This window comes from Ctenopharyngodon idella, chromosome 7 (genome assembly GCF_019924925.1).
Source record: "Ctenopharyngodon idella isolate HZGC_01 chromosome 7, HZGC01, whole genome shotgun sequence".
Lineage (NCBI taxonomy): Eukaryota > Metazoa > Chordata > Actinopteri > Cypriniformes > Xenocyprididae > Ctenopharyngodon > Ctenopharyngodon idella.
Genome location: NC_067226.1, coordinates 24,728,640 through 24,755,849, shown reverse-complemented (window position 1 = coordinate 24,755,849; position 27,210 = coordinate 24,728,640). Strand labels below are relative to the sequence as shown.

General features: G+C 36.7%; 1 protein-coding gene across 2 annotated transcripts; it reads left to right on the top strand.

The window, feature by feature from the left end:
- Positions 1-876: 876 nt before the first annotated feature.
- Positions 877-25,289, top strand: si:dkey-33c9.6 (active breakpoint cluster region-related protein). 2 transcript variants are annotated; one of them, XM_051901289.1, is made up of 22 exons: positions 877-1,073; positions 1,195-1,307; positions 1,601-1,705; positions 2,574-2,831; positions 8,980-9,087; positions 9,413-9,467; positions 9,550-9,602; positions 9,695-9,832; positions 9,947-10,062; positions 10,176-10,332; positions 11,699-11,824; positions 12,460-12,535; positions 12,624-12,719; positions 12,841-12,912; positions 14,566-14,663; positions 14,776-14,880; positions 15,915-16,081; positions 17,440-17,579; positions 17,692-17,826; positions 17,959-18,064; positions 18,221-18,341; positions 19,282-19,455. In XM_051901289.1, the coding sequence occupies exons 1-22, from the start codon at positions 1,019-1,021 to the stop codon at positions 19,360-19,362; spliced, it is 2,481 nt and encodes an 826-aa protein (XP_051757249.1). In that variant the 5' UTR covers positions 877-1,018; the 3' UTR covers positions 19,363-19,455. The 2 variants fall into 2 exon arrangements, with proteins under 2 accessions (XP_051757249.1, XP_051757248.1); XM_051901288.1 differs by lacking the exon at positions 19,282-19,455 and adding an exon at positions 19,478-25,289 and having other exon boundaries at positions 880-1,073.
- The last annotated feature ends 1,921 nt before the right edge of the window (positions 25,290-27,210 follow it).

The following is a 27,210-nucleotide window of genomic DNA, read 5'->3' as shown; positions in this document are numbered from 1 at the left end:
ACAGCCTCCAAAATGAGACGCATTGTTCTGGGCTGCGTTTCCGAAAAGGATCAAACGTTCTGCTTTTAGTAAACAATGTTTTAAAAATCTGAAATTTTGAGACCAGCGAACAGTACTGACACGCGTGAGTCTTTCAATACTGGCTTCTGATTTGCTCTAAAAGTGGATTCAAACTGGCATTTTGTATGTGGGGGGAGATAATAGATTGTGGTCATTTCAGTACTCTATCAGTAGGTGGCAGTGTTACACAGTGAGTGAACGCCTCACTACATTCATACAAGTTTTGGTAACACGAGTTATGGACGTGTCCTGGGACCTTTTCCTTTTTTATTATAATTAATGGATTTAAATACTGTATTTGTTGTTGTTGCTATTGCTTTTGTGGTAAACGGAATGAAAGCTACAAAGCTATATATTTTACATTTTTATAGCTAAAGTTTGGGATCAGTAAGATTTTTTTTTTAAAGAAATTACTACTTTTCTTCAGCAAGAACGCATTAAACTGATCAAAAGTGACAGTAAAGACATTTATAAAGTTACAACTGTTTTCAACTTTGATGAAAATAATAAGAAATGTTGGATCATGTGACACTAAAGACTGGAGTAGGCTAATGATGCTAAAAATTCAGCTTTGATCACAGTAATAAATTACATTTTTAAATATATTAATGCATTACAATTATTATTATTGTTGTTGTGAAATGAATATGTAACAGTCTTATTATTTGCCCAAGATGCTTGGATCTTAGATTACCCTTTCCTCTTTTTTTTTTTTTTTCAAAGCAAATGAGCAGACACTGCTTCTTCCTGGCTTAATTGTCATTGGAAATGTGACTTGTTTGCCATTTGAATGAACATGAGACCTCCCCCGCCTATTTCTTATTGCACTTTCTGAGAAGCAGGAAGAAGGTGAGCTTGTTAACCACAGACAACTGTCACTGAGTGAAAGCAAGAAGTTTCACATCATAGACAAACTATAGAGCTGTATGCCGTGACTCTGGACAGCTGTCTGCTGCTTATGGAGCTCTATAGGGAGGCAATAGACTATCTGAATGCCTATGGCATCTCTCCTGGTAAGACCGTTTAAACCAAATACACGTTGCCTTAAAATATTTGTTTGGTTTATTCACTCTCTCTCTCTCTCTCACACTCTATAATGTATTCATTATATATCATGTTATGTTTTATTAACAGTGACTGAAGAAGAGATGGTGGATTCTGACTTACTTCAGGATGTGTTCGCTGAGGAGACAGAGTGGGTTTCTCACAGCCCACTGCAAACTGAAACATGTTTGCCATCTACTCCAGTAAGTCTGCAGTTCAAACCTTTACAGAAGATGAATATATCATAATAAACTAGCAAAAATGAATTATCTACCGAGTTGTTGTATTTATACTTGTATGTTGTCGTACGTTATTGTTGCTGGTCTATATTAGAATTACGAGACTGATCATTCACTAAACAATTCAAATACATGATTTACATGCTACCATCTACTTAGTTGATCAAGGGTTTTTCTCAGTGCTGAATTATTTGAGTGATGTGAATCTTCACCATCCAGTTATGAGGCTTGAGCACAATGTTGTAATGTTTTTCCAGACAACCGATAGCCCAGATGACCTGCTACAGAAGAGAATGGTGGTTCTGAAAGGGATTTTAATCAGTGAGGAGATCTACCTGACGGAGCTTGAGACGCTGCTCATGGTAATATGCTCAGACTCTCAAACAGTACTTAATCTTACTTTCATTTGTCAGTGGACATTTTTAGATAGGAAATATTCATATATAAACATTCACATTTAAGCACTTCCTTAGTATGTTGTCAAAAGACTTTTTTGATTGTGAAGTCAAAACCTCTGTGGTTGAATATCAGAGATAACAAAAGGAAAAATATATTATTTTTAGCATATATTGCTAAGCCTGATATGAACTACTTCCTTTATTAAAAAAAAAAAGAGACTTGACTGCAATGCCGTTTGTTGCCTAGATCACAATTTATTGCTTTGTTTTCAAACACCTCAGGATTATTCATAGTTTTCTGGTCCATATCCAGTTAGGGTTTCTTCTCATGCTCAAGATGCCCTTAAGCACTTTGTGTTTAAAGATTCATACCAGTTTCAGATACACGTTATTTAAAATCTAACCATCTGTCATTTCCTGTAGGTCAACTTCTGTTTCTCTTAGTGAAGTATTGCTTCCCTTTCTTGTCAAACCATTAGTGGCTATGAATAAATTAGATAGTTTCCAAAAAGTCCAGGATGACATGCAACATAATGTTGAAGTACAGAATGCATGAAAAGTGTCATGTTTTCAACCACTTCCTCACAGGAATGGTGTCAGACATTCACAAAAACAGTAGTTTTAAATGAAGTATATTTAAATGTTTTATTCTTAATGTTTCAGTTAGTTTACTTTTATTGTATACATTGTTAATACTATAATGAATTTATACATAAGTGTGTGTAATTTTTTATGCTGACTACATCAGTTATTTTCAGCATAAGCAAATTTCAGTTCCCAATCTTTCTTTCGTTCTTTTACGTTTCTCTATATAATTTCTCTTTCTCTGCAGCCCATGAAAGCTTTGAGGGCAGCAGCAGGTACTTCTCAACCAGTGTTGTCCACTGAGCAGGTTCAGACTGTGTTTTATCAAATCCCTGAGCTCAGAGATCTGCACAAGGACTTCTGCACAAGCCTTCGGACTAGACTGCAGCCAGATAAAGTGATGGATCAGCAGTCACAACAAGACCTGGGGAGGGAGGAGGGCCCAGATATGCAACTTTACCAAGCAGAGCATTATTTATCTGTGGGAGACCTGTTTCTTAAGTTTGTGAGTTGTTGTTGTTATTATTAGCAAACATATGTTTGTTAATCATAAAACTTATTTTACAACCATTCACAGTTCACATCAACAGTGATGATAACTGAACATGCTATATTCTCTTTTGGCCTAATTTTTGGTGTAATATGAAACATTTGACTCTATTGACCCATTTGGTCATAGGCCTATATCTCACCTAGAAAGATTTCATGTCAGGACCGACCAAACTTATACCCCCATTTTCACAGACAAGGCTTAAGCTAGTCCTACACTAAAATGCATGTTTGAGCTGTTTTAACTGAAAGCAACTTGTACTGACATATCTTAAAGTGGTGGTTTATTGCGATTTCACTTTTTTAACTTTAGTTAGTGTGTAATGTTGCTACTTGAGCATAAACAGTATCTGCAAAGTTACAGCGCTGAAAGTTCAATGCAAATTGAGATATTGTCTTTTAAAGTTATGGCAGTTTAATGCCTACAAAAACGACCGGTTTGGACTACAACGAGCTTCTTCCCGGGTTGGCGACATCATAAACCCTGCACACGGGAAAACGCAACAAAGTGGGTGAGGCCATGTCGCGCGGCATTATGGAAGCGGAAGAGTTGTCTACACCGGACGCGCGCGGCGCGATGCTACGCGACGCGTCAAAAGATAATAGAACCCATTATAATCAATGATACTGTCTACACTGGATGCGGCGCGGAAGACAGCTTCCAGAATCTACACGAGTTCAATGCTGGATTTGCACCAAGGCTATTACTGAAAGATGAAGCAGTTCCCACTTTAAAAGCGGAAGCTGCTGTTTATGGGCCCCTAACTGTAAGTACGTTTTATTGTTTGTACATGTCTTTTAAATGTATAGTTCTGTTGCTATTTTTGGTTGCATCAAGGACGTAAACGAAGACCAACGCGTTTTTGCTTCGTTAGCCAGTTAGCTATTGCATACTTCTCCAACAAACACCAACAAACTTCTGTGTTCATAGACAAACAGTTGTTCATGTTATAAATTAAACGATACCTTTTACTACTACTCAGTCATGTATTCAGCTACAGTAAAGCTTTAATCAGGATAAAACCGTATATTGAAAGCTAACAAACAGCAGTAATATTTACAAGTGACAGCATATCTGAACAGTAATGAGGCTCCTGACTTATGATAGATTTCCTCCAAAATATGGCACTACTACTGTTAACAAAATAATTAGTGATATATGTTCCAGTCTCTCGTTGGTAGATATTCATAGATTCTTACGTAATGACTCTTCCTTTACTTTGTTCAAATCTAATTTGACACAAAAATCACGTGTTTATTTTTGGTTAATATCTGATAGTCTGATTTGTTCTGTTAAATCGTGTTCCATTTCCAATGCACCTTTAACTGATCACTCAGGTATCGAGTTAGAAATTTCTGACCTTAACTGTAATTCATTTAGGAAACCAGGGTATTGGAAATTAAATACCTCTTTATTACACAATTCTAATTATTGTTTGGGTATTAAAGGCATAATTGATTCTTTAAAAAAAAAATACTAATATTTCTCATACCTTAAATTGGGAATTGTTTAAATATGAGTGTCGAAAGTTTTCTATAAAATTTAGTAAAGATCTTCTAAAATCCAAAGGATTACTTTTGAATCTACATTAAAAGAAATTAACCGTATTACTTGTCTTGCCAATCCAAATGATGCAGAGAAAGAAAGTTTATACTTATTAAGAGAAAAATTAGACTCCTTTTATATAGAAAAGGCTAAAGGGGTCTTCATTAGATCTAGGGCCAAATGGCTAGAAGCCGGAGAAAAAAACTCTGCATACTTTTTCAATTTGGAAAAAAAGCGAGCCGAACTTAAAAAAAAATTTCCTCTTTGTATATTGATGACACTATTATATCAGATGACAAAAGTTTACCTTTTGAGTTTTACAGAGTTTTTTGGGAAGATATTAGAGAGTTTATTTTGAATGTGTTGTGTTTGCTGCACAATGATTGTGCAGCAAATGGAGAACTTACAGAATCTATGAAACAGGGAGTAATTACACTAATTCCAAAACCTAATAAAGACATTTTCCACTTAGACAACTGGCGCCCAATCACACTCCTTAACTCGGATTACAAATTAATAGCGTCTCTATATGCCAATAGGTTAAAACCATGTTTGGAGGAAATCATATCTGTCACACAGTCTGGATTTATAATATTAGAGTGGTCTTAGACACTTTAGATTATTCAGATTTAGTAAATGAGGAAGCTCTTATTTTGTTTTTAGATTTTTGTAAGGCTTTCGATACCGTTGAGCACAATTTCATGTATCAAGCCCTTAGTCACTTTGGTTTTGGCCACAACCTTTACGAATATGATGCACACATTTTATAATAATATCTCAAGTAGTGTTTCTTTATCTGGTGGTACGTCTTCTCGTTTTGTTATCCGAAGAGGCATTAGACAGGGATGTCCTATTTCCCCGTTTTTATTTTTATTAGCAGCTGAAACATTAAATCTTTACACACTGCATTGCTCCAAAGTTAGAGGTATTGAGATAGGATATTTCACTTTAACTACTAGTCAACTTGCTGATGACACTTGTTTATTTTTGAAAAACAAAGATCAGGTTCCTGTTATTCTGGAGGCATTCGAACTGTTCTCTGATGCCTCAGGTCTGTCTGTGAATCAGTGTAAGAGTGAGATTATGGCTGTACACCAACTAGAAGACAGGTAGTTAGATGCTTGGGTATTGTAATTAGTAAATCAGCCTCAGAGAGAATCACAGAGAATTTATCGCAAAGATTACAAAAAACAAGAAATATTTTTAACTGTTGGCTCCAAAGAAATGTATCTATCCAAGGTCGTGTATTGATTTCCAAGGCTGAAGGGATCTTCAGACTTGTATATCCTGCATTGTCTCTTTATGTAGATTCTAAAATGTGTGCCGCAGTTGATAAAATTTTATTTAAATTTATTTAAATAAATTTAAAGTGTATCAGAAGGAGGACTAAATGCTTTAGATTTTGACACTATCAATAATGTATTTAAAATTAATTGGATCAAGCACTGTCTTTGTGAAAATAACTTTCCATGGTTCTTTATTCCCAATCTAATTTTCAAAGAATGTGGTGGTCTTAATTTTCTACTTGCCTGTGATTTTAAATGCACTAAACTCCCAATTAAGTTGTCTAATTTTCACAAACAAGCTTTGAATGCCTGGAAATTAGTCTACAAACATAATGTCTCTCCCAATTCCTGTGTAATTTGGAATAATCAATATATATTATTCAAAAACAAAACCATTTTTTGGAATGATTGGTTTAACAAAGGGTTAATTTTTGTTACAGACTTGATAAATCAGTCAGGTGACTTATATAATTATAATGACTTTGTTAATTATCTTGGGACAAATGTATCTCTTAAATAATATTTAAAACTCATTAATTGTATCTCATCGAAACTACTCTATCTTATAAAAAACGAAAAGATGTATTATCCTGTAATTGGTTCTCTTCCTGCTCTGACTGTTGGGGGCCTTTCCATTAGGGATAACAAATTTAATAATATGTATATCAGAAGAATATTAACCAGAGAAATAAGTGCTTCACCTAAGGCAATGGTGAAGTGGAAACAGAATTATCACTCCCTTGTTTTTCAGAATTTGTGGTCAGATATAAATAAATTTGGAATCCCTAATGAAGTCAAAGAAACTCACTTTAAAATAATAAACCGATATTATCCAAGGGTTTTTGCCATTATGTAGTTTTTGTAAAAAAAGAAACCGAAACAACTGTACACTTATTCTTCAGTTGTAATTATACCAAATTATTTTGGTCCCAAGTTTCTGTTTCTTTTTAACTTGTTTTACAAGTTTGTCACTATAACTGATGTAATGATCTTGTTTATGGATTGTGATACTGGTTTATTGGAAATGGATAATATAATTAAACTTCTTATTCTATTAGGGAAATATCATATACATAAAGCAAAATGTATATCGACTGTACCAAATTGTAGACTATTTTCCACTGATTTGAAGATTTTTTATGACTCTCTAACATCAATACAGAACAATTGAAAAGCTGTTAAGACATCTAAGCTGTTGAAAAGGATACTTGATGTATCAGAAACACGATTGATTTTTGATATAAGATACAGTATTTTGATTTAACTGTTTTATATATTCAAATGTCTTTGTATTCCCCTACTGTTGTTTCAATTATTAAAAAAAAAAAAAAAGCATATCTAAACACTTTGACACAAATACAAAAGGAAATACTTACCATTCATAAATGTCCTTTAAAAACCGTGCTTGCAGAGGTTCTGCTTGACCCTCTTCATCATTACTGCTATCTGGGTCTGATTCGGGCTCAATTTGATACGGCAATAGAGTACTTCAGGGATGACGTGTTTTTGTAGGCCAACCCGGAAGTTAGCGGCGCACGGGTTCCCTCGATCGAAAGCCAATGCATTTTCCCCATAGACTGTGTTTAACAAAGTATTATGACACTTACACGTTTTGTCTATCAAGATAATCTTTACAAGTTAACATTATACATTTTGTCCTGTTTGTCATGATGACGTCTAAAGTCCCTGCCAAAGGAAGTAGTTCCTTTTAGCAATTTGTTAGCAACCGCCGTTGCTAACAAATAAAGGTTTAAAAAAAAAAATCACAAGCGGGTTATAACTGGTGTGTTTTATGTCATAGATCAAAATGTGAAAATATTTAGAGGCTTTGTTAACCACAGACCTTATTTCAGGTGATTTAGCAAAAACCCATTCAAAAAACCCATTGACTAGTCCTAAAATGCTAACTCGCTTCTGGGTTTTGCCTACAAAAACACGTCATCCCTGAGGTACTCTATATAGACGCCATTATTTACATTTCTACCGAAGCACATGTAACAACTAATGGTAAGGGGCGTGGCGTTTCCGGACATTTCAGCGAATCACAATACACTGGGCCAGCTAACCAGTCTGAGCCCATTGCATATTTTGGAGGGAGTGGTATCATAGAATCAGGAAGTCAAACCAGCCGTTCAAATGACAATGGAAACAGCGGTGTAGAATAAAGGTAAAATAAATGAAAAATACAGCGTTTTTTTTTTTTTTTAAAACGAAGCATTAAGACATGTTAAACTGCACCCATAAACACAATCAAGCCTAGAAAAAACCACTGAACCACCCCAGTGCCACTGTTTTGTCTCAAGATTCACACCAGTAATGTGTTTTTATAGGGTACATTTATAAAAGCTACTTAAATACCCTAATTGATCGAAGGCCTAATCCTGGCTGAGTCTAAGCCCTGTCTGTGAAACTGGTTCTTAAACTTTTCTTTTGTCATATTACTCATTAATCAATGTCGTGGAATAGTTCAGTAACCGAGTTATATGTTGATTCTGAAGCAGCGCTGACCGATTGTGAGTTTATTAAGTGAAGGATTCGGAAGGATTTGCAGACTGATTCATACCGCTCACTTCGTCCCTTCAGTCTTGTTTAATTATTTTTTAAAGGAACAAACTCAAAAGAGTCATTTGATCGTGAATCGGTGTGGTCCTTTTATGTGCAGAGTGTGAGGAACACCACTGCAGATTCAAACACTGCTGTGATCTGGATAATCGTGGTGCATCATGTCAGAAATATATAAATGATTTCCGATAACACACTCAGCATTGGCCGACGCTGTACACGTGAGCAGCACGACACATGCGTGTGATGCTGACGCGGGAGCCGGCCAGTAATGAGTAACCGTTCTAACATAGAACCTGGAAGTGCTGCAATGTGTCTTTAACGTAAACAGCCTAGGAGAATGACAGGGGAGAGAAGAAATTGCTGAATTAAGTCGTTATTTTTGTTTTGTTTTTGCACACAGAATGTATTTTCGTTGCTTCATAACATTGAGGTTGAACCACTGTTGTCACTTTGACTATTTTAACGATGTCTTTACTACTTTTCTGGAGCTTAAATGTGGTAATTACATTGCTTTCTATGGGCGATTTAAAAAAAAAAAAAAAAAAAAAAAACCTTTTGGATTTCATCAAAAGTATCTTAATTTGTGTTCCGAAGATGAACGAAGGTCTTAAGGGTTTGGAACAACATGAGGATGAGTAATTAATGACAGAAATTTCATTTTTGTGTGAACTAACCCTTTAATTTCTTTATTGTGGTGTAATTTGCAGGTCAACCAGTTAGGAGTGTACCGGGGCTTCATTGACAACTATGAGAATGCAGTGGAGATCGTGCAGAAGTGTATGCAGTCAGACGAACGTTTCAGGACGCTTGCAGAGGTCTTACATGCTTCCCTGTTTATAAGTCACTATTGTTATCTCTGGACGAAAATAGAGTTAAGATCGGCACAAAATTTGTGAGATCATACCAACTGTTTAGAGCACCCTAGCATCCATACAACAACATGAATAGGTGATATCAGCTCCAGAACATCATACAGACATGGGTGTTGCCTCTTCTGCAGTCACACAGAACGCCGATTCTGTGTGACTGCCGATTGCCGAGATAAGCCACTGTTTGCACCACTCACATTTATTGTGAGTAATACAATTTATTGTCTATTAGGGGAACTGCACAAATCCCTTTGTCTCTTGTTATCTTTAGAGTATGATGTCTTCCAAAGGGTCAGACAATGTCAAAACTAAGTACACCTTTGAAGGTAAACAGTGCTTCTCTTTATGGTTTTGAATAAATCATTAAATGCTGGGACCATTCAATTATTATTCTACTCTACTCCACAGCTCTCCTGTATAAGCCGTTAGACAGAGTGATGAAAACCACCCTCGTGTTGCATGTGAGATACTGTTCAGGATCACATCTCTTGTTTAGTTATAAATATTCATTCGTGCCTATGGATTTATTAACATTTTCCTCTGTCCTCCTCAGGATCTGTTGAAGCACACACCCCCTGATCATCCCGACAGCATCACGCTACAGGAAGCGCTTCGTCTCACCAGCAGCTTCCTGTCTGGGGTCAATGAAAGGTCGCAGTGCAAACGAGCTGTCATGCTTAGCAGAGGAGAGGTACCTTATACTGCATGTAGAGTTGCATGTTTATTCACATTTTTTTTAAAACTTTCATACTAAACTTTAATATTTAACATTCATCATCATATATAAGTGTGTGTGTGTCCACAGAGACGTCAACTTTTGCGTGACGGGTTTGTGGTAGATGTGTGTGAGAGTGGGCACAACCTGAGACACCTCTTCTTGTACACTGACATGCTGCTATGTGCTAAACTAACAAGTGCAGGGTGAGCCTCCACCACTCATTAAAAATATGACATCATAATTTGAAAAAATTCTGTTACATATTTGCATGATATGTTTGTGTACTGTATGAGCTCATGTGTACTTTCATAAAAAGGAGGCAGGCACAGTACAGATTTTGCTGGTACTTGCCATTGGTTGGCCTGAAGCTGCATTGGGCAGCTGAAAATCTGCCCTCATCAGAATACCAAATGAAAATCAGTAAAACCAGAGCCAAAATGCACCAGCTCAAACAAGCACTCCAGCAACAGATGGTAAGGCAATTTGAATGTGATTGACTGGTTTTTGAGTCATTAAACTATACAAATAAGCAACATTTAAAGTGCAGTAAGCGATTCTGAGAAGTGCTGTTGAAAGTAGATCGGACTGAGCGCCATAACACACTTGTAGCCAATCAGCAGTAGGGGTCGCCGAATACGTTCCCCTCCAATGCATTTCTTATAGTAATATGACCCGTTGTGCTCTGTCTCAATGCCTGTATCCACTTTTGTGTCCTTAAATATTCGTTTTTTGGGGTCGACAGCTTATAAAAACTTAGTTCTGGGTTTTTTTGGCTTGTTTGCTGTACACCTTGTCACATAGCAGCTTTTAGACATTGTTCTATTTTTTGTTTTAAGTCAGAAATGACAAAGAGGCAGCCTCACGCTATATAAAGTCAATGGGGACTGTTGGGGACCTCGTTTTCAGACCAGCACGCCCATGAGCGCACAAATGGGGGCAAATGCATTGCTATTTAAACAACGTGGCACAGGATGTAAAAAATGATAACTGCGTCGGGCTGAAACTAGCAAAAAACACTTGCGTCGCGCAATGATAGGGCCCATGACTAAAACAATCAAAATTTGCTGTCAAAATTAACACTGCTGTAAAAAAAAAAAAAAAAAAAAAAGAGATGGCTGAGTGACATTACAAAAAAGAAAAGGTCAGAGGAAATATCACTGGAAAAAGAAGGGTTACAATCAGGCAAGTGCTTTAGTACCTGCGTTAATATTAGAAAAGATCTTAGCAGGAAGTCCTGAAAATGTATGCTGAGGTTGCTTTATTTCTGCTCCATATGTGAGTAACATTGCTGTTGCACAGAACAAAGATATGCTGTTGTTGTAATGTTAGCTATAGTAACAGGACAGTTTGAGTGTTATTGCTTGTCTGGTTGGTGTGCTGCTGGAGACTAACAACCAACTCTTGCTTCTATATACTCATGTACGATATGTTAATTATTTTTCTTCCTTGTTGTTCGTTCGTCATCTTCCCTTTATTTTTCATGAAGCATTATTTTGCTTTGCTTCAGCTATGATAAAGAGACATCCACTCTTACATTATGTGTTCGTGCATTTTGGGAGCAGAGCAATTAAGGGAGGGGTGTGTTTGTTTGGGCTGTTTTAAAATATCAACAGTTCAACAATGATTCTCAGAGATCACTTACTGCACCTTTAAGAGCGTAAATGCATCAGTGTGTAACTTTTTTTGGAGAATATTGCTGACAATGGCCCAGGGGTTAGATAAATCTCCAAAAAAGTTCTCAAGAGGAAAAATAAACTTTTATTAAAAAAACAAAAATAAAATGGAACAACAGAAGTGAAGTTCCCTTTAGATAGCTTCATAATTGTGTGTTTGTTGCAGAAAGGAGCCAAGGTATCAGTTTTTTGTGCTGTTGATCGCTTGAGGAAGAAGTTTGAAGAGTGTGAGATCTGGCTTTTAACAAACACACCATCTTTTATTTTAGACCTACACAGCACCAGTGGAAAGGTGAAACCACAACACTGTCACACGTGAACAAGCGAGCACATCCTCTCTCTCTTTTAATTCTTTTTTTAGTAAAAACACTTCATAGCATTTTTCACAATACATGCTGTTCTAAAGCAGATGAATAGATACAGAGAATAAAGGTTTAATACCCCAAATGAGCTGAAATGTATTTAAAGGCTTGCCGAGTAAAGAAAAAAACAAAACAAAAAAAAAACTCCCTAAGATATTTAGTTAGATGAGGAAGAAACTTGAAAGGAACCAGCTTTTTGTGAACAAAGAACCAAGTATGACTAGATTAAAAGCTCTTTCACATCAAAAGTGAATATTCAGAATGCAAGATAAAGTGCAATTCAAATTTAAATGCAAGGAAGCAGATTTAAAAATTCATATAACTCTCATAGAAAACTTTTTAAAAAGTACACAAAGCCTTGTTAAAGTTTTGATTTTTTTTTTTTTTTTTTTTAATTGTTGAGGTCTAAGGGTCTGTGGATAGACAGATAGACAGATGTTAGTCAGATAAATAGAAAGTGACTCTTAAGTAGAAAATGACTCTAAATACGATGTTTGTAGTTCATGAAGCCTTTCAACTACATGTCTTTCCTGTTAGTGGTCAGTAAAGCTTTTTCCTTCCACAGAGTCACACTATCCGACTGTTTTCTTTGTATGACCTGTATGAGTGGAAAGAAGCCATTGAGAAACAGAGTGGAAACTGTGAGTGACTCTTTATCTAACTGTGTATTTGTCCTGATGATTGATTTTATGATCATATGCATGTGTATGTACTGTATGTGTTTTACAGGTATAGAGACGGTTCCTCCAGACCTGCTGTCTGTCACAGGTTCCTGTATCAAACTCAGAATGACTCAACAACCTCCCCTTCACTGCATTCGATCCAGTAAAGACCCCTCTGTATCTTTTCTTACTAACTTTTATTCTGTAAATATTGTTCTCACAATCCTTACTGTACACAATCACACTTGTGCACAGTGAACACGCTCTCTCTCTAAATTTCACAGATGAGAACGCAAACATATGTGGAAGCTTATACGTGATGGTTCAATCTGCATGTGGTCTGCAACACCCGAGCAGTAAGTGCCAAAACGCACGTTATTTGTAGAACAATGGAAGTTTCCAGGCCACACAGTAAACCCACAAACTCATCACATACATTCTGCACTAAATACGAAGCATATATTGCTTTCATAAAATGCTATTTTCGAGGTAACACACTACAAAGAAACAATGTGCCAAAGTAAGCTTCAAATAAATTAAATTCAAATTTTCAATCAATAAACATATTCTTTTAAAGGTGCAGTAAGCAATTTCTGAGAAATGCTGTTGAAAGTGGATCAGATCAAGCACCACAACACACTTGTAGCCAATCAGCAGTAGGGGACGTGTCTGCTCATGATGGGGGAGGAGAGAGGGTGAGCAAGAGGGAGATTTGAAGAAAGATTGTAGAGAGAGAGATGACTGAGAGACATTACAAAAGAGAAAAGTTTAGAGGATTATCACTGGGAAAAGAAGGGTTACGATCAGGCAAGTGCTTTAGGACCCGCGTTAATATTAGAAAAGCTTTCCAGCACTGGAGAGACCTAAGCGAGAAGGCCTGAAAACGGTCGCTGAGGTTGTGTTGTTTCTGCTCCATATGTGAGTAACATTGGTTTTGCTGTTTCACAGAACCAAGATATGCTGTTGTTGTAATGTTAGCTACAGTAATAGGACAGTTTGAGTGTCATTGGCTATGCACCAATTTTCGTCAATCCGAATGAATTGAATCTGATTGCAGATCTGTTTACATGTACTCTAAACATTGTAATCTGATTCAAATATCCATTTATGTGTTTTATATACATTCCAATTAAAACTTTTGCGTCTGACGTCATAGCAATCACACTTGCAGAGACAACCATGGACGTGACACCAACAGAGCTCATTGTTATTTTTGCCCTGTTGGCATACACATTCATAAGGGGCCGTCCACATATTGCATCTTTTGCGCGTGCAGATTCGTTATTTCAATTGTAGGCACACGGTAAGTGCACTTATAATAGGAGCAAAGCGGTCGCGTGCGGTGCGGCGCACTCATTTTTTCCAGGCGCGCATATGCTGCAGCGAAATTAAAACATCTCAACTTTTCAGAATGCTGCAAGCGCACCGCAGGTCATGTGACAAGAACCAACCGATCAGCTTTGGCCTTTCCGTAACAACATCGAATAAGTGGTACTCACTGCAGAGTTTATGATGGCCAGCTCCTCCTCTCTGGACGTCCAGTGGGGTGGAGAGATAGAGTTGTGGGTAGGATTAGGGTGTGGTTGTACATCGCTCCTCCTCGCTGGACATTAGCTCCCCCTCGCTAGATGTCCAGTGAGGGGGAGCTAACGTAAGCTCCACCCATTTGCTCTGCAGTGAGCACCTTCTTACATCGAAAGCTCAGCTGAACAGCTGGGTGCATGTAAACGTAGCCACTGTTCATTCGTCATCTTCGTTTTATTTTTCGTGAAGCGTTTTTTTGTTTCACTTCAGCTATGATAATGTGACATCCCCTTTTACATTGTGTGTTTGTGGTTTTTAGGGGCAGAGCAATGAAGGGAGGGGTGTGTTTCTTTGTGTTGATTTCAAATATCAACAGTGTTTCTCAGAAATCGCTTACTGCAACTGTAATTAAAATACCATGCGACGTATGCATTGAACAGTATCTTCCAATAAACCTCTTGTCTTAATTTCACTTGACCTTTCAGGTGCGTATGTGTGTGTGGAGGTAGACGGCTTTGAGTTTTATGACAGACGAAAACAAACCTGCCTTTCAGCCTTCAGTGTTACACCACAGTGGGATGAAGTGAGTGGTGGGAAGCCATTATAAAGTTTTAGAAATCAGATCATGCAATCTGTGATTTACAAAAATGTACTTAATTTACTAAATTGATTTGAATGTTATGTGTTATGTATAGGAGCTTGTGTTTCAAGTGGACGGAGCTCAGCAGCTGTTCCTGGTATTTGTGTCTCAGAATGAGAATGACACACAACACGACATTGTGGGCAGGGTGGTATTAAATGTGAGTACATACATACCTTTCAAAAGTATGGGGTCAATAAGATTTTTTAAGGAATTTATACATTTATTCAGCAAGGATGCATTAAATTGATCAAAAGTGACTGTAAACACATTCATAGTGTTACAGAAAATTAGAATTTAGAATTAATGCTGTTCTTTCAAACTTTCTATTCATCAAAGAATCCTAAAAAAATTATGTAACAGTATCCACAAAAATAATAAGCAGCACAACTGTTTCCAACATTGATAATCATAAGAAATGTTTCTTGAGCAGCAAATCAGCATATTTGAATGATTTCTAAAGGATCATGTGACACTGAAGACTGGAGTAATGATGCTAAAAATTCAGCTTCACATCACAGGAATAAAATACATTTTGAAATACATTAAAATAGAAAACAGTTGTTTAAAATTTTAATATTTATATTTTACCTGTATTTTTTTAATCAAATAAATGCAGCCTTGGTGAGACTTCTTTCAAAAATCTTACTGATCCCAAATTTTTGAACTGTAGTGTTCCTTTTGCTTTATTTTTTGTTTCCTTTTATAAACATCATCTACGCATCCTTATTTGAAACCACAATTATTTTTGTGGAAAACAAGTGGCTGTCAAGCTCCAAAAAGTATAAAAACATTCCATATTTCTTCTTGTGTACTATATTTTAAGTAATCTGAAGCCGTATGATGCTCAAAAATATGGTGACAAAATTTTCATTTTTTGAGACTCACTGACGGTTTTACCATCATCTGTCATAAACTTTAGGTTAACTACACAAATGTATAAAGTTTTGGTTCAGTCTGCCCATTTAGGTCAGGGATGGGCATCTCTATGCACTATCTAGCAGAGTTTAGCTCCAACCCTAATCACAAGCTAACCAATGTGTTCAGGATTACTAGAAAGCTAAAGGCAGGTGAGTTTTTATCAGGGTTGGAGCTAAACTCTGCAGGACACTGGCCCTCCAGGACCGAAGTTGCCCATCCCCGATTTAGGTGTTGATGTAATGTATAAAGGAACCGTATATGTGTACTTTACAGCTGGACCCTGACAACATGTTTAAGAAGTGGAAGAAAGTCACTTGTTCTTTGGGCCAAGTTGATGTAACTTTGTCAATCAAGTACATGCCCCACCCTCTCGAGCCTCCTAGCAGCACCCCTCTCGTACAGGAACCAGTGTTCTGTGTGCCGATTGAACAAGTGGCAATGTGAGTACGATCCAAATCTTTATTACCGATCACAACTTACTAATACGGTGAAGAAGTTGCCAAATTTATTCAATATCCTTGTCTATAAAGTATTTAAACACTTAAGCCACAATTAAAAATGTATGAATGCTATTGCTTTACATATCAAAGCAAAATATCAAGAATATCAAAGCAAATCTTAATATGTACACTTCTGTTCAGAAGTTTGGTGTAATTTCTTTTTTTACGCAGTCTCTTCTGCTCACCAAGACTGCATTTATTTGATCAAAAATACAGTAAAAACATTAATATTGTGAAATAATATTATAATTTAAAATAACTGTTTTCTATTGTAATATATTTAAAAATGTAATTTATTCCTGTGATGCAAAGCTGAATTTTCAGTAGCAATTACTCCAGCCACATGATTTGGTGATATAAGTAATATTTTTGTCATGATTCTTCGATAAAGTTAATTAAGAACTGCATAATTTACTATTTTCTTTACCGTCACTTTTGATCAATATTTCCTTTATGAATAAAAGTATTAATTTCTTTAAAAAATCATATTGTCACCAAACTTTTGAACGGTAGTGTATATAGATATAGGTTATGGTTATGAAACATTAATGGAACATCCATAATGTGATGAACTCCACATGTGGTTATTCTGCTAACCACCTGTGTGAACTACTAATTTTCTACTAACAGAAAAGGTAGCTGACCGCACACGGAGTCAAATGAAGACTGTAGAGGTCTAGAAAAGCATAATTTATTTTATAAATTGCAAATTATGCTTTTCTAGACCTCTTCAGTTTTCATTTGACTCAGTGTGCGGCCAACTACCTTTTCTGTTTATGTTCATGAATATTAAATTAAAAAGCAAATTAGTAGTTCACACAGGTGGTTAGCAGAATAACCACATGTGGAGTTCATCACATTATGAACGTTCCATTAATGTTTCATAACCATAACTTATATCTATATACACTACCGTTCAAAAGTTTGGTGACAATACGATTTTTTTTTTAAAGAAATTAATACTTTCAAGTATTTCCTTGGCTCTACTCACCTGAAAGAAAAGGAACTTTTTGTCAATTTAAAGCGCAACAATTTCCTCTAATTTAATATTCCTACAATTTCAGAGTGATGTAAGTGTTGAAATAATCTGTAAATTAGGAGGAAGAAGTATGTTACAGTTTTAATAAGCTTCCTTCCTTTGTCAAGAGGTTTTCATGTGCTGGTGGTCACGTTTGTGATTCTGCTTTTTAAGACATGTAGAAATAGAGGTGTTTTGTCATCAAAAAAGGAAGAGGAAAATGAAAACAGAATACGAATTGTTTAAAGGCTTAATTGTGTCTTTCTTTGTGTCTTCACAGGCATGAGAGTGTGCTGGTCCCCCATATCGTCCGTTCCTGTGTGGAGGAGGTTGAGAGGAGGGGCCTGAATGAAGAGGGCATCTACAGAATATCAGGAGCCAGTAGCGAGATAAAAGCACTTAAAAATGCATTCAACACTAGTGAGTGTGTGTGTGTGTGTGTGTGTGTGTGTTAAAATGTCAAAAGAGTTTCACAGTACTTATCTCTAAAGTGTGCCTCTCTCTCTCTCTCTCTCTCTCTCTCTCACTGTAGATTACCGCGAGGCTGTGAGTAAACTGAGGAGTGTCGATGTGAACACTGTATCAGGGACTCTGAAACTGTACTTTAGAGAACTTCCTTTACCTCTTATTCCCTCTGAGCAATTCAAAGAGCTCTCAGATGCACTAGGTGAGCCCCTCACTCAGCAGAATGCAAAATTGCCACGATCAACAATTACACAAGCAACATGAGAACAGAGTACATGATTATGAAGCATTTCTAATGACAATATCTCTCTCTCTCTCTATCCGGCTGTGGCAGACATTGCTGATCCATATCTCAGAGCAGACAGCATGCTGACTCTGTTGCAGGATCTACCAGATGTTAACCGCAACACTCTCCTCTTCCTCTTACATCACCTGAGACGGTACATAACATCCTTTGAACTTTAACTTTCAAAACACTGATTTAGTTTCATCCCCAGACTGACCTGAAATTACTTTTCCCATTGATGGATGTAAATAAGAAAAAGATGTTTCTATATTTTATCTCTCTCTCTCTCTCTCTCTTTTGGGTTCCTCAGTGTTGCAGAGAGGAAGGAAGAGAATAAAATGTCTCTGAGTAATCTGGCCACAGTGTTTGGCCCCAGCCTCTTGCGCCCCCCAGTGGCTCGAGTCGACATATCTCAAGAAGTGGAGGTTCAGGTGAGTTAATGTTGCTTCTTCATTACAAAATAAATGTTTGATGTGTCCAGTGTTGTGTTGTGGTATTATAAGTGGGATAATTTCCTTGAAGCCTGACCGTTGATGCACACGCGTGCGTTTTTTTTTCTATTCTGATCATCTGGGGTTTATTTTAGAAGAAGTGAAACAGCACATTTCTACTTAGTGGATACTAGCGTATCTTCCCTACTTTTTCCCTACAACTGTTTTTTTTATTTTTCTTTCCTCTTTCCATTTGTTGTTTACACAATTTCGGGTTAATGGACTATTTATCTTAACAAGCAACCAATTAAAAATCACATTAAAATCTTAGCAAGTAAATGCATCTTCTTTACAATAATCTTTTTCTACAATAATACAGTAAAAAGGATATTTCTTTCTAGGTTTTTTGGCCTGCATGATTTAGGGACAAAAATCTAATTGCAATTTTTCTGATAAAAATTGCAATTCCGAATGAAAAATCATATATCAACAGTAAAATTGATATATAATGATTTTATAATGATAATAAAATATTAATCTAAATAAAAAATACTTTTGTAATATTTCACTGTAAAATAGAAAGTATTTAAGTATTTTTACTGTAAAATTACAAAACAAATATTTATAGCTTAATTTGTTTCATTTTCAAACATTAAATCATATCATCAGTCTTTTATTTTGCTGGAAAACCACAGGGAGCCAGTTTCTCTTTTGTTGACCACACCCAGTTTTTAAGCACTTCATTACATTCACTCTGAAACATGGTTCATTTATAATTTAATTAAATTGCACTCATGCTGATTTGAAAATATCCTGATTTTGTTTTTATTTTGATTAACCGTGCAACTGTTATTCAGATATTACTATTAATAGTCCTTTTTCTCAGACCATTAGTTATTTACATTTTTGGTAAACACTTCATGTTCTGTTATGATCACAGGCAAGGTTTAAACCATCCAGGATGATTTGTAGACCAGTTGTGATTTATCACATTGAAGGATTAATCGGCCAATCACAGTAAGGAAGAGAATACAATAGGCGGGCATTGGCAGGGTTAATGAGCCAATCCTAGCCCTGTGTCCTCTTACATGATTTTTCACATCTACACATGTGTGTTTCTGTTTTTCTGGTCACAGGTTCAGGTGATTTTTCTCTACCTACAGTGTCAGAACCTTCCAGAAGCTCTTCTCACAAAACAACTGGACATTGATGAGCTAGAGACATGAGCTTTCAACAACCATACTCCTATCTGTCTGCGTATTCATGGTCGTCTGTACATTTATTTAAAAACATGTTCAACTCGCCTTATTTTACAGATTTATCAGTGTATTATTTTATTTTAAGATTTTAATGTCATTAAATAATGACATGACCACAAGTTGACCGTGTTTTAATGTTTCAGTACATGCTCTGTGAAATTTTATGGGGACAAAAACCATGTGCGAGATCAGGAGTTTAATATAAAAGCGAAAGATTTCCCCACGCAGATTTTGCTCATGTTCAGGTTGGTCATGCGAATTTGCCTCGCTGACCAACAGAAAGCTGCTTGGTTTGAAAGCTGTGTGAGCTGACAATTTTGCCTGCAAAATTTCGCCTAACTTTTGCTAATGTGATCGCTTCTTTAGCTACAGGTCAGATTGTGGGCACTTTTGAAGTATAACTAACTGTTAGTGAGAGAGAACCTGAAACCCCTGTGTCTTTTGATCCAGGACAGAAAGGTATTTTCTTGTTGTATCGTATGTAAAGGCCTTGACCAACCAGGACCTCATAGAAACAGAGACTCTGGGTGGGCCGAAAGGGCAATAGGGGAGAAAGGTGAAGTGAGACACTTGTAATATCCTACCACAGATGGCCAGTTCTCACACACTCACACTTGTGGGGGTCACCAATAACTCTGCCACTCTCCCCACCCCCTCACCCCCACCTCCATGCAAATCAATCCGCTACGGTTCAGCTTCAACAAGACCAAGTTCACCATGACATGCACCAGCACTTCAAAGAGATCCATGCTTCCTAACCTCTCCCCCGCGGTTGCTGGGTGTTGCTTTTCACCTCAGCTTATGCCCCACCTGGCCGGGCTGGGATTCTCTCTCCCTCCCTCGGCCTGATTTTGACTTTGATCCATAATCCAAACTCGGAAAAGCGCTCCCGTTCCCAGCGTTCCAGTCAGGAAAAGTGCAGTGATGTCAGATGTGTGCCGTAACGCCTTCCAGACATAGCCTCGGTTACAACGTAGCATCAAATGAGTTATGAAAAAAAAATCAGTGCTCCCACGCTAAGACGGCCACCAATAAAACAGGTTCCTGCAGTTAAGCGCTAACGCAGACGGGATGATCAGAAAAGATCTTGCTATTAGAATAAAAAGGAGTGAATGATGGATCGAATGGGAAAAGCTCAATGAAATACGGACATTATTAGCAACGGCTGTACTTCTCTAGGGGGTCGAACTGAAACTTAAATTTGAGGGCATAGTTTGAAATGTACATCAGATGCTAACAGACAAAATAGCCTCGTGAAATATGATCAGATAATTTTAGTACAGGGGTTTTCAAACATCTTGATGCCAAGGAAAGACCCTTAAATAAGACAATCCCCTTGCAAGGGAGCACCTTTAATATATAGAGCATCTCTAAATATTCATGACACATTTGTACTGTTAGAAAAATAGTAAAGATAACTTTTTCAGTTTTTATATTGTCATTAGCTATATTTCCTTCCTCCTATTTTTATGCGCATTTTGTGATATCGCATTAAAACACACTGGATTAGCTAGTTATCCAATTAGCTGCGTTTCCATTACCCTTCAAATTGCACAAATTGAAATTGCAAATACGCCGAATGGAAACACGTCAATTTCGCAAAAACTCCCATATATCACAAAAAGTTTTACGCTCCCATGAGGAGGGTTTTCAGTCCATTTGAAAAAGGAATACTTAGCAAAACTGCAATGGAAATAGTTTTTTCACTTTGCAGGTAACCTGGCGTACATAAAAGTCGATCATTCTTTAAAGATGAGACAGAGTTCTTTATTAAACTCATAAAAGACAAAAGAATTACGGGAATACTGGATTCTAAACAACAAAAACATGGCACAATTCATTAAGACCTCGAAGCAGATAGGAGGGAGAGACACCCAGAAACACCTCACATGTGGCCGCTCCCAAGTTTAAGGGGCTTTCCTTGCCATTAATGCTTGTATAACACGCCTATGTCTCCTTCGATTAAAAATAATGGCTAGTGCGGTGGCTGCGATATACTTTAGACGTCATCATGACAAACAGGACATTTGGACAGCATTTCTCATGAAAAAGTGGATAAGTATTCATACACAGCGCAGATCATAATCAGTGAGCATGTTTTTAAATAAAGTTGTTTTCTAAATAAAGTTTGAGGAAGCTTGGTGGTGGTGACGTTGATCCGCGACCATGTTGTGCTGTAGTTCGTTTATAGCCTACTGTTAGCTTTTTATATCTGACGACTTTATTTAGGCTTCAAAATGTATAAATGTTGTGTTAACTTGTAAGGATTATCTTGATAGACAAAACGTGTAAGTGTCATAACCCTTTGTTAAACACAGAGCTTATTTTTTGCGATTTTTCCAAAAGTCTTTGGGAAAAATGCATTGGCTTTCGATCGAGGGAACCCGTGCGCCGCTAACTTCCGGGTTGGCCTACAAAATGCGATGGAAACACATTTACCGAATAAAATCCCTGGATGCTTACCAAACCGCACGTGACTTTGCCTCAGTGGATGTGATTGGATAACTGGACTAACCAGCGGACCAATTTCATTTCGCAGCATCTTAAATGTTAGTTTGATCATTCTGAAGTGCCTGAGCCAGTCATCAATGATTTGGTTTAATTCCCTCCCAGAAGCATCTCACAAACACCAAGCATCCGAACGCAAGATAATATGACAGCGTTTATTGCATTTCGTCTAAGTGTTCTTGAAACGCAAAACATTTATGATGTAGGAAAAAAGAGGCACAGTGGCTTCTCCGATTGCAGTAACTTCCATTTTTATTACAGATATTTTCGCTAGAAGGGATACAGCTACGGCCAGAAGTGACGCAAAATCTCGCCATAAAATAACAATAAATTAATTTTATTAACTTCTACACCTACCCCAACCCTAAACCTACCCTTACAATAATCCAAATACAGTAATTAATTGTTGATCAGCATGACAAAAATGACACAATATTGATGTGCGCATGCCCAGTGGAACAATCTGGACGTAGCTGTAACCCTTCTAGCTCTAACCATGGCTGCGTTCATCCCCGACAAAACGTTGCGAAACGTTTTTTAAACGGACACGGTGGTGCATTGAACACCCTGTTCTGATGACGCAAGAGTTGCAACTACGGCAGCTGAGAAGGCCATTCTTTGTGTTCTTTTTGAAGAATTTTCAGAGCCTGATGAAATCGGTATAAATACGTGTTTAATACTGCAAAATACGCTCGATGTTACAGTCACTGCACTTGCCGTCTAGAATAAAAGAGAACATCCCAATCGAGTGAAGGGATTTGTGGAAACTGTGGTTCCTAATTATTGTGATCCAACATTTGCCTTGCATTTCAGGATGAAAAGACAAACATTTCAGATGAAGGATAATCCACCTCTTACCTCCGAGACTATGTTATGATCTATATGATTATTTTTATTGCGAGTATTAGGCTTATTATAATTCATAATCACTATTGTTGTGCTATTGTAATATTTACCATCATATAATCAAAGGAGTATAGAAAGTTTATGAAAGTGTCACTCCACAATACTAGCAAATATATAATTATGTGTAGTATTTTTATGTTACATTAATACCCATCGTGCGAGCTGTCTCTTTAAAAATGGTTTATGTACATGTATCTGCTGATTGGGCTAACATTTTTGACACACCCACCAAACAAGAGAAAACGTATCTCAAACCTGTTGCGTTGCACACCATTTCCAGGAAACATGTCGTTCAACCCGGAAACCGTAGCAAAACATTGCGCACCGGTTTGAGCTTGAACGTGCCCCATGTTTTTGTGCAAATTTCCCAGGAAGTGATGATTTTGTCCTCTTTAAGACATGGGATGGAAACGCTGCTTTAGTCGCAAAAGTTTTATGCAATATTCCAATTCCATAAAATGGAAACTAAAACCAAAACAAAAAGAAAAAACAAACTTTTCAGTAAAGTGCAATGAAGGAGAGACAAGCATACTAATTTTGGAATATATTATTTAGCAATATTATTGGAGTAAAAATAGATTCAGTATTTCATGACAAACTTTACACTGATTTTTCCCTATTGCAGAAAATGTTGTAGTTTCTGGGTCTTGAAATTAACCCAAGCTTTCTCACTTGCACATACTGTATGGAAAAAGCAAGATCCGCCTGTAGGAGTAACATTTCTGAAAGGCACGTGTTTCCATTCTTTTTTAGTATAACACCCCAGTCAGTCTAATCAAGCTCAATCAAGATTTGGAAAATCAAAGTTCATTTTAATTTTAGCAAACCCAACTAGCAGAGCAACCTGATGACATACAGATCCACTATAAACCTAAATCCACTGAGCTCATGACTGCCATTTTGTCATTGTTTGGATGTATATTTTACATGTTATGTATGTGTTCTGTTGAGGTTTATCAGTGTGGTACAGTGAACCAATATATATGTACCACAGATGGCACCAGTTTTATTAGCACTAACAGCGAGCAGGAATCTTGTTGCCATGGACGCAATGTGTTCGTATGAGAGGCATGCATGCAAGGGATCAACTGGATTGACCTCCTCACTCTCGGGTTAACAGAAGCCGCGTGTGTATCTGGTTCCCTTTGCCCGTCTATGCGTATGTGTGCGTGATCTGAACAAAAGTGTGTTAGCAACATGTTCGGGAAGGCTTATTAAACAGTGAGGTTCAATCTGCGGTATCATTATTCACACTGTGAGAAAGAACAGAGGAAAGTGAGCGAGCGTGAGTGCGGTAGAGCTTGTTGAACTTTGCCTCTGTAATGTACTGTAGGCCTCATGTCTCGTAAAAATTCCTCTTGCCAGCCAGTAAACACACAGGATCTCAGAGTTTATTCCACATGCATTCACTCTGTATGTTCTTAAAGGAATATTCCGGGTTCAGTACTAGTTAAACCGAGTTGACAGCATAGTAGCATAATATTGATTTCCTCAGAATAAATAAATTAATAAAATTGACTATCCCCCATTTTTCTTTAAAGTCGGCATGAAACAGAAATTGTGATGGTCTTTTCTTCCCTATTGTGATATATATAAAACGGCTTCTCAAACAAGAAAAAATGTAGGCTGGGATTTGATTTTGTATTTCATTAGGAACTGTATAAAAGCAAAAATGTAAAGCCTATAATTTTATAAAACCACTTACATGACTTCTGTTAAAACTTGTAGGCCTGTTTGTTGTGTTGCTACAATGAGATATAACTTTACACAGAAGAGATTAAGCAATTTTTAACACTAAAATCATGTTAACACCCATGTTGTTTGTCTTGCTCTGCTGCCTTCCGAAACAGTGAGAATTTTTAACGTTTATAGATTGTCTCCTTTCACTTCCATTTTAGAATTTAAGAATTTCCAGCTGCGCAACTGGAACAAAATCTGTGCAAACAAACTTAATCATACTGTTAATGCAGGACTAAATGTAATTGTTAAATAACCATTTAACAAGTGATATAATAATGTATCATTACTGCTTAGCTAAAAAATGGAAGTTGAAAATTCAACTGATTCGTGGTAACTTATTTCATGATTTAACAGTGAATTTGAGTTTAATGTGGGTATATTATCAGTAAAAAAAAAATACTCAGCCATTTGTATCCATGCGATTTAGAGATGAAGGCCATGAATGATGTTGAAGGCCAAATAATGTTGTCCAGTAGAGGGAGCCACAGGTTAGCAAAATTGTTCAGTAAATTGACTTGTTAAAAAAAAAAAAAAATGCATATAAATTCATTATAGTTACATAGTTTAATAAAGCCCAATATAATAAGTCTACAAAAAACTGTGATCTCCAAAATACTTGTAGACCATTATTTTTTTATCTTAATTTTAAAGATATTGACATATTTGTCAAGTTCCAGACATGACAGAATGTATGTCCAATTGAAGAAGAGACACTATATTATTTGTCTATTTTAATATAATACATAAAATAACACTTCCATAAAGAGACACATAATAACTCATGTTTTATTTGAAGAGACCTGTCCATTGTATAACTATATCAACTATACAAGCCCTTGTGCTTGAAACCCCCCACATGAAAAAATACTATAGTAATTTATAGTAACTACTATAATGTTTTTGAACCATACTATAGTAAATTGTAGTATACTGTATATATTATAGTATTTACAACACTTTGTTAATGAATGCTACAGCATACTGTAGTATTAACTATAGTGAACTGATAAACTGTAATAAATACTGTAGTATACTTTAGTTTTTACTGCAGTAAACTGTAGTGTATTGTAGTATAATATACCCTATAGTTGTAGAAAACTTACAGTATTGGGTAAAGGAATTTTAAAGTTATATTACCACAGCAACTATAGAATTACCACAACAAATTAATTCAAGTACTTTACTATAGTATGGTTCAAAAACACTATAGTATTTACTATAAATTAGTATAGTATTTTTTTCATGATCGCCTCAAGTTAAACTGCATTGTTTCAAATACCTTCTGTGTCGTTGGCTACAACGTATCGGTGACAGGACTTTGAAATGGCAAACAAGGAAAACAATAAAAGGCTTAAAGACTTACATCGCATCCAGCTAGCCCACTCCGTCCAAGCTCCATATTAGGTTTTTTCTTCATTTGAACGCTTTGTGAAAGGATTTATTGTAAAGATAAAACCGAATTTACTTTCATATCGGAAGAGATATTGCGCCTACTTTTAAAGTCGAGAACGGTCCAATCACATGTGGCCAAAATATTTAAAAACAATATTGATTCGCTAAAATCAAAAGTGGGCGGGTCTGGGCCTCAAGGACAATCTGAAACAAGCCAGTTACTGCTCAGCCTCAAATCACATGCGTTTCAAAACTTTACGGGACACTCAACCATTTGTCCGGCGCCCTGCCCTGCACATACAAAACGAATAAAATACATTTTTTAATATGTGCTAACATGAAAACAAAACAAAAATAACTACTTTATTCAACAATATCTTCTCTTCTGTGGCATTCTCATACGTTGTTTACGTCCCACGCTTCCAGGTTCTGCGTCAGAACGCCGACTCATTTGGCCGCGGCTCCTGCATCTAGTGATGGGAAACCGAGGCTTTCTGAAGCGTTTGAGGCTTTCATCAAATTGTGCCGAAAAACGGTTCATTACTCGAAGCTTTTAACACAGTGCGCATTAGCGACATCTGATGGTCAGACTTGTTTTCTCCACCATATCTAACAAATCGGGAGCAGATACGGTTTGAAAAAGCACGTGACCAGACAAAGCTTCGGAAGTCTGTGACACACGGAGTCACTCTTGTCTTGGATCATAGTTCTTCTATCTAATCTGATCTAATGTCATCTAAATTAATTTTTGACAATGAGACCACAACTCGTGTCATGTGTAGCCTGGTCAACGGATACATATTGATAGGCTAAATAATATAAAATATACAATGATGTGATCATAATTGACTGGAGTAATTGAAAAAATATTTTGGGTGAGCTGTTTAACCCTTATGTACTGTTCGGGGTCTCTGAGACCCCAGTAATAAAACATGATTAAATTCATTTTCCTTTTATGCATCAGGTGAAGCGCCAATTTTTTTCAAACCAGCCCTCCTGACTTTCCGATGACGTTTGAAGCTTCCAACGTCTTCAGTCACGTGGTATTGTCATTTCGATACAAG